The 12265-nt window shown below is 39.1% G+C and overlaps 1 protein-coding gene across 1 annotated transcript in view; it reads left to right on the top strand.

Moving 5' to 3' along the window:
- Positions 1–6302, top strand: part of TSPAN7 (tetraspanin 7) — a 115306-nt gene extending 109004 nt beyond the window's left edge. Inside the window, exons 7-8 of the mRNA XM_072615169.1 lie at positions 4535–4610; positions 5206–6302. Coding sequence (XP_072471270.1) covers positions 4535–4603 — 69 coding nt within the window. The 3' untranslated portion in view covers positions 4604–4610; positions 5206–6302. The remainder of the gene's footprint in view (positions 1–4534; positions 4611–5205) is intronic.
- The last annotated feature ends 5963 nt before the right edge of the window (positions 6303–12265 follow it).

The following is a 12265-nucleotide window of genomic DNA, read 5'->3' as shown; positions in this document are numbered from 1 at the left end:
ATTACTTCCCATCGTCCTTGGCTGAGCCAAGGAAATTTCCTAAGCCGCATTTATTCACTTTCAACTTGGCTTAAATTGTTAGGAGTTTTCCCAGAAACCCAGGTGAAGTTCTCAGTTGAGTCATTAATGTATAATCTTCCCAACTTCAAAATAGTTTCAGAGAATTTGAGCTAGTGCTTGTCACTCGCCTCATTAGCTCAGTTTAACTCTGGAGCTTTACTTACCTGCCCCATTATGCTCTGGAAACCCTGGAGAATAAAATCATTAACCAGGGGGAATGAGAGGCTTTCTTTGCCATCTGAGGGTCTTTCCTGGTTGTATTTCTGCCGTGACCCTTCTCCCTCTGGTCCAAGGCCCTCATGCCAATACGCCTTCTTCGCCCTATCTGTGTTGACTGGTTGCCAGCAATTCTCATTGCTGCCATGCTGAAATCCACAGCACGATTGCTACTCAGTGGTTCCAAACAGCGTTGCAGTTGGTGCTAGAGGTGGACCTAGAGCTTGTTCCTAGGTAGTGGGTCAACACACCACCTTTGCTGTGGAAAAGACCTTTCCTTTTCCATTTCACTGCTTTGAAAATAAAATCTTACAGATGCATAGTTCCCCAGAGGAATTCCTGATAAGAAGAAAGAAGAATAAAATATTGACAAGGCAGGTAGTATTAAAGTTTTGTTTGGTTAGTCATTAGATTGGGACTGATTACTAAGCCCTGTTTAACCAAATATAAATAGTGATCTGTATCTCTCTGTGACTAAATTGTTCAAGTCAGTGGCCCCAAGAAGTCCAGATGACCAGCAGCCTGCCATTTTTGCAACAGAGGCAAATAAGCTCCTTCTCTTCTGTGCTTCTCTTGTTTTCTGATCTTGAAATCTTGGTAATAGCACATCAATGAGAATTTTTAGAAAAGATTCTTTATGGACTTAAGCTCCATGGTTCTAAAATAACAAGAAAGATGATGTACAGATAGTGACCGGGGCCATTTCCCAGCTGGAAAATAGAAATACATTCTGTGTATGCCAATTAATCTGGTATTTGTTTAATCTGAATAAAGATGGATGGAATTTGCCGTGTTCAGGTTAATCAAGTCTGGCAGTCATGCATTGTTTATTGACCCGGGCTAAATGAAAGGACAGATGCAGCCTGTCTTTGTGTGTAGAACATGACTTTACTTTTATGAAGATAAAATATTTGGTTTTAATTTTTTATAAAAAATACCTTGGACAGAATTTTCTGCCTTTAGCCTAGTTTGATAGGTAAGGAAATTTGGAATATAATTATTTCTCAACTAGGGAGAAAACATTGATTCGATGTAAATCAAATGTCTCCAGTAGTAGGAATAATAATAAAAATTCACATTTGTGTGTGATCCTTTAAAGTTTCCATGGCTCATTCTTAACAGTATTATTTGATAAGTAATGAAAATGTTATCTCCATTTTATAGAGGAGGAAAGTGAGAATCGAGGTTGATAACTGACTCGTTCACCATTGCAAGCTAATAAGTGCTAATAATATGCTTGGGAGCTGAGATTTGAACCTAGGTCTCCTAACCAACAAGCCCAGGCTTCTTTTTACCATATAAACTTCCAGTATAGAAAGAGTAGCTAGAGATAAATCCCTTCTAAGACCTCCAAAATACTGGATCTCAGCTTTTGTTGTCTAAAATAAAATTCAGTGTGAAGGCAAACCCACACATATTTTCATGTGACTTGAATAAGCTTCAATTTAACACAATTTTTGGAAAAACAAAATTCTTTTTACTGACAGATATAAAATAAAAAAATCTTTTTCCTCCAGGCAGATGAGAATGTGTTTATGCTCCAGAAATGGGAAGCAGAAATGAATTTCAAGTGAACAGCATTTTTCTGCCTATTTTGTAGTTGTTTCAATGATCAAGTTACTAGGTCTAACACTTGAGAGCTGGATGTCTCCTGCTTTCCTAAAAAACTGCAGAATGGTGTGTTTCCCAGAAGGCCACGGATTTGCGTACAAACAATATTTAACGTAGTGTTCTGAAGTGTTTTCTTGATCTGTTGTCTCTAAATTGAAGCTGGGGAGTCTTGTGCTAGAATATTTTTCATGCTAAATGTCTAAGAACTACAGAACATAGTAAAAGATTGTATTTTGGGTATGCAAACACATATGCAGTGATAGAGAGGAAAGCAAATATGTGAAAGGATAGATGTGAGGAAGAAAAAATACAAAAAAATCTTTGAACCTTCCTTCAGAAATTAAGTAATGATAACCTGTTGAAATTTAGCAGCAAGAGAAAACTTAGGGCATAAGAGGGGAGTGACATTTTATAAAGGGAAGATATTGTAGAAGATGTATCTCTTGCAGCAGTGATTTCAAGAGTGGGAATTATTAAGATGCAAATAGGTTTTTGGAGAATAAGTTTGTAACCGAGCTTCCAAAGCCCGTTGGTCTGGGACTCTCTCTTCAGCAGTGGAGATCTGTGTGCCATTCTTGCAGGAGAGGTGGGGCAGAGTGGGTAAGGGCAGGAGAGAGGAGAAATGTGGTCTCCTCGGTGTCTTCAGGGCTTGCCACCCTCTCCTCAGGTCACTGTAGAGGGAAAAGCTGACATAACAGGGAATCCCAGTGAGAGGAGCTGACAGTCTCTGTCATGTCAGCCTTTTCCCAGTTTTTCTGGAGTTTCTTTCCAGCCTTTTGCCATCTAGCTGGAATCTTGAACTCCCTAAACAAAATGGTGAGGTCAGATCTCTCCTGTCTCTTACTCTTATCAACTCTGCCCCAGCCCACGTACCGCAATGGGGCATTGGTCCCCATCAACAAAGAGAGCATCCCACACTGCTCTGGGACTTGGGTTATAAGTGTAAGGGAAGAGGAAGTTATTCCTTGGGTAGAATCAGGTTCCAATTAAGAGGACAGGACGGCAGGATTCATTAATAGGAAACTGTTTTGGACAAGACATGTGGAGCTAAGAGATTAAGGCAAAATATATCAAAGCTGAGAAGGGAAGGATGTGTGTATCCACATATACATATATATACGTATATATATATATATATATATATATATATATATATATATATATATATATATATATATATATATATATATATATATATATTCAAGGGGATGGATTGCTTTTCATTACTTTACAATATCATTCTTTTCCTATTTTTTTCCCATTAAAATTCTCTTCTACTTCTCTTCACTTCCTATTTTTATTGTCCAGGCTACTAATTCATCTGTTCTCTAGAATGTCTAGGCTTTGCTCTTCTACTCTCTTTGCCAGATTTCTTTAGTCTCTACCGGTTATCTCTGTCATTGGCCTTCTTCGTGTCCTTTTATTTGTAACAGCACAGTAACCATACATTTATTGGAGATGGCATAAAAAAGTATAAGTTTGGATCCAGTGACCTTGGAGGTCTGATTCTGTGAATGCTCTGAAATTTGATTCTGACCACTGAAGAATAAGGAACTTACTGTGAGGCTCAGCTCCCCTTGAAACACAATAATTTCTTCTTCCTGTTCTTTTCCTCTCACCTCCCATGCCCATCTCCCTAAGGTTAAAGCTGTGTTTATGTGCAGCAGCCAAACTGGTCCTGTATTATTAAGCCTTGTCACTAAGGTCAAAGATGACAAAGTCCCTCTGCCAAGTACTGCCCTCCCTCCTAGAAAATGTAATTGGGAAATAGTTAACAAAATAACTAAAAATGTTCAATAATACAACCTGGATAACGTATTTATGGTTTTCTCAGTCAGTGTGCAGTCTCCAAGACTCCCTTTCTATTTGATCTCTCTCCTCAAGGCCGTCTTGATTGCCTGATGCCTATTCCTCACTAAAACAAGGGAGTGGCATAAGGATGAATGTAAGAAGCACCGTACACCATGTTCTCTCTGAATTACATTGGCCAGTTTTACAGTATGTCGTGAATGTCAGCTGAAGCCAAGAACCGTTATTAAGCTTACCAAATAAAATAAGAAATGTGGCTAAATGGTTTACACAACAAGTGTTTGCTTGGATGAGAAGAGGAATAGGCTTTAACACTAAAATATAAAATTGGATTGTCACAGCAAGGATTTTGCTTCTCTAGAGATCACAAACCAAGATTTGCCCAAGAATGCTTGGTGTCACCACTCCTTTATCTGAACCATCTGTGCCTTAACCTGAATTAAAGAAAAGTACCTATTTTCTTTTGTTGAAGCAGCATTAGTCTGTGAGCAAATTGTTCTATTTTTTAATTTATTAACATAGTTTAGTATTCTAGGAGTCAGTATTATAGTTGAGTTCTTTTAAAATTTCTGTTGAGAGCTAAGCTAGAAACCAAAACCTAAACCCAAATTCCTGATGCTCTGGTTTCCCACACATTTAGGACCAACAACCTGGAACTCAAGGTATTTAATATAATTTCCCCCTATTGGGCCTGATTGTTTTTTGAAAAACAAGCCAGAGAAAGGAGCATCCAAAATTAAGTCCCAGTTGTCCCCAGCAGCCCGAGTCTATGCAGGGACATGGAAGGAACACGTGTGAGGACCTTGATTCTCTTTTGTTTTTCTCTTCCCTGAAACAGTTGATTGGTATGCTGCTGGCCTGCTGTCTGTCTCGGTTTATCACTGCCAATCAGTATGAGATGGTGTAATAAAAAGGCAAGTTCTATTTATATTTACACGTACTTTTAGTCATATTTATATGTACATATCCTCGTCTACACGTATGTATAAGTCATAGAAGACTCAGCGGGCAAATACTGCACTGCTAAGGTTTGGCAGCTGGGACGTTAGCATTGGTAGAGAAGAGTATGCTTTATGCTTTTAAAGGTGTTTTCTTTTCCTTGATCCATATTGTTTAAACAAACCGGTGTTTCTTAAATGGCCTACTGTGTGTCAGGTCCTACACTGACAGAGCAAGCTTTTATTGAGCCCTTTCTGTGTGTCAAGCAGACACGCTGGGCTAAGTACTAGGATACCAACAGACAAATACATGTGAGCAGCTCCCTCAGGGAGTTTACATCTTACAAGAGGAGAGAAGAGAGAGAAGACCATGCACAGTGGGGAACCAGAAGGGATGGAGAGAGGTCAGGAAAGGCAGTGCAGCTGTCAAGAAGAAGGAACCAGGAGGGAGACCTGTGAGTGCTCGGTACTGGAGATACAGATATAAACGTGATATACCAGCTTAAAAAACAAACCCACAAGTCTACATTATTGATTACCAGCCTGATAATCAGTTAATTTTCTTCTTTAGTCTTTCAGGGATGTTGGGGAAAGAAGAAACCTGTTTCCAAATTGGGAGCTGCAACCATCTAGGAAGAGTTTTAAGGAATGTTACAGCATACTACACACAGACACACACATGCACGCACGCACACATGCACACACACACACTCATGCATGCATGCACACTCTTGTGTGCATACATGTACACTCAAACTCCAACAGACACGAAGTCTCAGCTCCACTTGTCAAATCGTACCATGCCTAGCGTTCCATTCTGTGAAGTACTGTTGTGCCACAGAGAGTAACCCAAATTGTTCTGCATCTAGTACTGTACAATATTCCGTCTTCAAAGGCTCTGCATAAGATGGCGCTATTGGTGTGCCCCGGCCATACCGTAGCTGAATGGTCACTTAAAGGTCATCCATTGACACCGTTGATCAGACTCTGCATGTAGTGGCTGGAGGGCGTCCTTAGCCTTTCACCAAGCTTAGTAACTATTGCACATGTCCATCTAAACAAGCGTATGAATTTATCTCTTCTTTTGGTTTAATCTTCTTTGGTTGTGTTTCATTTACTGCTTTACTAAGGACTTTTCCTCCCCTTCCTCAAACTATCCTGATCCTAGAAAGAAAAACCAGTAATTGACCATGAAGATATTCAGAGGGAAAGTTTTGAAAATGTCAAACTGGAAGGAAATGGCTTTTCTTGATTTTTAGACATCTTTGATTCCTCCTCTGTCGTATGCCTAGTATGTATATAGAACATTTAGTGCACTTTGGCCTCTGACTTTGAACCTGTGTAGTACCGTTGCAAATCTGTATTGTTGCTCACTGTAAAGGCAATAAGGTCACCTCTTTTTTTCCCTAAAGATAATATAAACTAATCCTGATTGTGCTGTACTTGGATTTCTTTCTTTCTATAATTATATTTTTCATGCATTGATGTTACATTCATCAAGGATATCATCAAATTGATTAAAAATGAGTCTATGAGGAGGAGCAAAAAATTCAAAACCTTTAAAAAAATAGAAATTTTTAAATAATGCCTCTGTCTAGCATGCCAAGAATGCATTGATATTGTGAGCATTTGTGATACGTGTTAATAAATGGAGCCATTATGGGTTTATTGGTGTTTTGTCTTGTTTTTCTTTATTACTATTTGACTTTCTTCTCCAGCTTCACAGACACAGACGCACATTCTCTCTCTCTCTCTCTCTCTCTCTCTCTCTCTCTCTCTCTCTCTCTCTCTCTCTCTCTCTCTCTCTCTCTTTCTCTCTCTCTCTCTCTCTCCCCTCTCTCTCCTCTCTCTCCTCTCTTTCTCCTCTCTCTCTCTCTTTTTCTCTTTCTCTCATATCTCTCTCTCCTCTCTTTCTCCTCTCTCTCTCTTTCTCTCTCTCTTTCTCCTCTCTCTCTCTCTCTTTTTCTCTTTCTCTCATATCTCTCTCTCCTCTCTTTCTCCTCTCTCTCTCTTTCTCTCTCTCTCTTTCTCTCATCTCTCTCTCTCTCTCTCTCTCTCTCTCTCTCTCTCTCTCTCTCTCTCTCTCTCTCTCTAGCTCCCTCCCTCTCTCCCTTTCTCCCTCCCTCTCTCCCCCCTTTCTGTCTCTCTCAGCAGATGAAACCTAAATATAGAAGGTTTGGTTTATCAGTGAGCATTTTGAAATCTTTAGACACCGTTGTGAAGGGGATGTTTTCTCATGAGGAAATAGAGCTGCCACAATGATTTTAAATCCTGCCTCAAAATCTTGTGAAGTGGATGTACAGCATTTGGCAGAACGAATTGCAGGCTCTCCTTCCCTATTTTTTATCATATGAATAAACTCAGTCTGTGGACAAAGACCACATTATTCAATTTTTCCTCATGCACAGATAGATTTTATACCAGTGTGCTAAAAGTGTGAGTTTTTTACACTTGATTAAAAGGAGCATTTTAGTTTAAAGGGGCAATGAGTTTTAGTGATGGTGTGTCGATTTCATTGGTTTCCCAACTCAAGACCTCAATTCCTACATAAATGAATAGGGAAGGTCAATGATCTCCTTACAACCTGAGGAAAAATGAAATTGTTGTTATTTTTGAGCATTCTATAATCAGGAAATAAAGGAGGTGGCTTCCTTTTTTCTTTTTTTCTTTTGGAGGCAAGCAGGGTGAAGTGACTTGCACAGGGTCACGCAGCTAGTAAGTGTCCAAGGCTGGATTTTAACTCAGGTCCTCTTGACTGACGCTCAATCCACAATACCACCGAGCTGCCCCAAGGAGGTGGCTTTCTAAACAAATCTATGCATTTATTATCTATCTTTTTCCATGAGAACTTACAGAACTTAATAGTTTGCAAAGCAATTTCGTAAGCCTTCTCCTTGGTCCTTACAGCTAGAGGTAGGTGCAGTACAAGCAATATCCTTGTTTACAGGGAAGGAAACCGAAGTTTAAACATTTAATGTACCTGTAGTAAATAGCATGGCTGAGTCATGCATCCTGGTCCTCTGCCTCCTAAGGCTAGTGCTTTTTCCACTGCAATACTACATAAAAAAGAATTAGGAAGTATGAACTGTCCTCAGCTGTAAATTTTGTATCTATCAGGAAGCCAGTATTTCAAAGGAGGGCTGTTTTATAGAAAATCCATATTTCATAATTTTTCTAATCAATTAAAATATGCAATTTTTGTATAGAGTAGTAGAGATAGAATTTATATAGCACTTTAAGATTTGCAGAGTGCTTTAATGTTATCTCATTTAATCCTCATAACATCCCACTGAGATAGGTTAATTCCCTTAGGTTCCCTATTTAGCAAAGGAAGTAGAGAGAGTGGATTGAGCGATTTATCCAGGTTTGTATAGCTGGTAAGTATGTGAGGCAGAATTTGAACTCAGGTCTTCCTAATTTCAAGTCCAGCGTGCACACATGTATGTATGCTCAGTAATCTGCATAGCGATATATATGTATATGTGTATGTATATATATATATACACATATATATATATGTACTTGGGGCATACTTTTAAAGTTTAATTTGCACTATTAACATTTTCTCCATTTTCTTAAGTCTATATCATCAACAAAACAATTAAGTCCTGTTTTGTAGTGTTTACTGCTTTCCAAGCTGAATTGAAAATTGAACACAAGAACCGGTTCCAGTAAACCCCTTGCTACACCTTTTCCTACAGATAATGAGCCCCCACAAGTGTACTTCCAATTAATAATACCCATTAAAAACAGTACACACAGTTAGCTTTTAGTAAAGGTATTTACTAAGATGTCCTAGTAAGGATAGTTGCATAAAACAGTCCTTCCATAAATCTAGGCTGCGCTATCCCCTCTCACATTCACAAAGTATCTGTGTGAAGAAGGAGCTCAGACTATAAGTACAGTGCTAGTAAGACAAGTATATGATAAAGGAAACTCACAGCTCCTGGTGCTAAAAATCCTAGAAATTTTCTTCATAGAGCCATCACAGTTGCTTCATAGGGTATGCTCCTTTTCATGGTCTTATTCTCACCAGGAATCATCCATGTCTGTTTGGAGTGCCTCTGTTCCCCACATGATTCATTATCTATTGATCAAGTAGCAACTCTTCAAAGCTATGTGGGCAAGGGAAAGAAAAATATGTTCCTTCTTTACCCCTTTTAAGCATCTCGTTTTATAAGCAGTTCCCAGCATATAATCTCTCCTACTCTCAAATGAATGAATGAGCTATTTCTGGAGGGTATCTAGGTGGTGCAGTGGATAGCATGCTGGGCCTGGAGTCAGGAAAACTCATCTTCCTGAGTTAAAATCTAGCCTCAGACACTTACTTATTAGCTGTGTGACCTTGGGAAAATCACTTAACCTTGTTTGCCTGGTTTCCTGATCTGTAAAATAAGCTGGAAAAGAAAATGGCAAACCACTCCATTATTTTTGTTAAGAAATCCCCAAAGGAGTCACAAAGAGTCGGACATGACTGAAATGAACAATAAAATGCTATTTCCTATTCAGGGGTCAGGGTTGAGAGGGAAGGATGAAAAAATCCTTTCTCCCTCCCACTAAGGGTCTGACTTCAAAACTGTGCCAAGTTTTAAATACTTTGAGTTTGGGTTTAGTTAAGCCCTTAGAGACTTGGCTAATTTATTTTCTTAGCTTTCTTGAGAAAGTTACACCAGAGTTGAGCCTTAAAGACGGAGGAATTTCAACAAAAATGGGAAATAAATCCATTTCACGAATGGGAGCTAGTGTAAACAGAGACAGAAGAAAAGCGTAGGAGGATGACAGGGATAAAGAGTACTCCAGTTCAGCTGAATGAGGGTAGAAAAATGGTTTGAAGCAAGACTATGGAAGACGACATGTCAGGAGCAGACGTTTATACTTTTATTTGGAAGGCAATTGGGAACCACTAACGATTTATTAGTAGAAGAGGGACATAATCAGAATAGTGCATTAGGAAGATAACTTAAGCAATGGTGTGAAGGATGGATTGAAGAAAGAGAGATTCTAGAGATGGACCAATTCCATCTTGACTCAGTGAGGTAGGGCTCAGGGTGTAGATGCATCTCTATGTCAGTCTAAGACTTTGTTAACACCTTGTGACTATTCTTAACCTTCCTGACTATATTCGTAAAGAGGAGGAAGGAAAAAACCTTTCCCTTTTATTATGCACATATACAAATAGATTTTCTATTAGGAAAATCATAAATAATGTTCTGTAACATCCAATTATTTGTACACTAAAAATTTGGGATGAGAGCATTGAATACTTTTTTGCATTGACTATTTACATCATCCAGCCATGGTTTAATGTACATGGTGTCAAATCCATTGATTTTCAAGAAAATCTTGTATAATATTACAGAAATTGGAGGACAACCAATGGGGGAAAGTTAACAGCATAGACAATCCAAACAGCCTTGAATCTGGAGATGATCGCCATTCTGTAGTAAATGCTACTCTGACAACAAGATCATTATGAAACTGTGACCTTGGTATGTATCCTAGAGTTGGTAGACAATCAAGGTCATGAATGGTCATCTGCTAGTTGGCAGCATAGTGGAGAAGCGTATTAGAGACAACTGGAATATTAAAGATAATATGCATTTTTTGGAGTGGAAAACCTCAGGAAATGGTATGGGTCGCAATGCTAATTAAATCATTGGTATGGAACAGCCTTGGCATTATGCAGCTCAAAATCTTCCTCTTGGAAAGCTCCTCCATTTCCATAGTTTTTAACTCAAAATATCTAAAACAGAACTCCTGGCTCCTCTTTCCCTAAACATCCACCTCCTCGGCATTTCTGTAAATGGAATTGAATCAGTGCCAGATAGAGCCAAGTCAAGAAAGCTTCTGTTTACTGCTTCCTTAAGCAGAGCTGCTGGCATCCACAGCCGCTGCCTGTTGTCACCACTTATGGCGAGCAAACTCCCACCACCTCTTACTCTCTGAAACCCTGCTCTAAGAGTGAATAAGGGTTGGGAATATTTGGATAACAGGGAGTACAAGCTATTCCTTCCACTTCCCAGCTTTCTTTAAGCCTCTGCTAAATTCCTACTAGAAGTTATTTTGGCCCCCCTTAATGTTAGTGCCTTCCCTTTGGGACTGCCCCAATATATCCTGTCTATATCTTACTTATACATAGTTGTCTCTCCCATTAGATTGTGAACTCCTTAAGCAGAAACTATTTTCGCCATTTTTTGTAGTGCTTGACCGAGTGCCTTACATATACATATATACATATACATAGCTATAGATGTAATACATATGCATACCTATAGGTATAGACATAAATGTGTCTCTATATAGTCTTTCTTTGCAGCACCTATCATATCTATCCCCTTCTTTTTACTCACATGGTACCACTCTAGTTCAGACATTCCTCACCTCTAGCTTGGATAATTGTAAAAGCCTCCTAATTGTTCTGGCTGCCGTTACTTTTCCATATCTATCTGCCAAAGTCATTTTCCTAAATCAGAATTCAAATCATATTTCTCCACTACTCAATAAACTCAAGTGGGTTCCTATTCTTTCTAGAATCAATAAAAAACTCCTCTGTTTAGTAATTAAGGCTCTTCACCACTTGTCCCCTGTCACCTTCATGGGCTTGTTACAAAGATCCCCTTAATGTTCCAATGAAGTGGCACTCATCTCTTCCCCTTTATACTGGTCATCCCTCGTGACCTTGTTACTCCCATCTTTTAGAACCTTAGTTTCCTTCAAAGTTCAACTCTAGCATTACTTTCTACACAAGGACTTTCCTGATCCCTAAATGCTATTGCCTTCCCCCAAAATTATATTGATTCTGTATATGTTTCATATATACTTTCATATGTACATATTGACTCTCCTGATAGAATGTAAGTTCCCTGAGGTCAAGGGTTGTTTGTTTGTCCTTTGTATCCCCAGTACTTAGGACAGTGCCTTATGTAGAAGATGCTTTAAAAATGATTATCAATTGATTGGCTCTACCCAGGATTCTAGAATTGTCACTTTGGAGTCATTAGCTCTCCTCTCCCAAGAGTTATTTGCTAAAATCTGCTGTTTATACCCCCAGACCTGCCCGCTATCTCTCCTTTTTGGCCTCCTCTCTTCACACATCATTGTGATACAACCCCTCTCTGTCCTATGGTAATATTCTGAACTTCAGTTGATTCTCTTCCCAGTTTATCCTCAATGATTGAGTAATCTTTCTAATGATCTATCAAAGGTCACCATTATGATGTCACCCCTTGTTTTAAAAACCTCCAGTTGCAGGTTTTGTTCAACCATGCCGTACTCTTCATAACTCCATTTGGGGTTTTCTTGATAAAAGATAGTGGAGTGATTTACCATTTCCTTCTCCAGTTTATTCTACAGACAAGGAAACTGAGGCACACAGCGTTAAATGACATGCCAAGGGTCACACAGCTAGCAAGTGTCTGAGGCCAGATTTGCTGTCCTAAAAATGAGTCTTCCTGACTTCAGGCCTGGTGCTCTATCCACTGTGTCACCTAACCACCCAAAAAACCTTCATCAGCTCCCAGTTCTTCCCTAATAAAAAATAAATCCACCATTCTGGCATCCAAGGTCCTCCATTAATCTTTCTCTGACTTACCTTCATGTTGTCCCAGCCCCTTCACATATTCTGTGTTCCA

This window comes from Notamacropus eugenii, chromosome 5, assembly GCF_028372415.1.
Source record: "Notamacropus eugenii isolate mMacEug1 chromosome 5, mMacEug1.pri_v2, whole genome shotgun sequence".
In the NCBI taxonomy this organism is placed as follows: Eukaryota; Metazoa; Chordata; class Mammalia; order Diprotodontia; family Macropodidae; genus Notamacropus; species Notamacropus eugenii.
The sequence above is the reverse complement of the archived record's forward strand: the minus strand, read 5'-3'. Positions and strand labels throughout refer to the sequence as shown.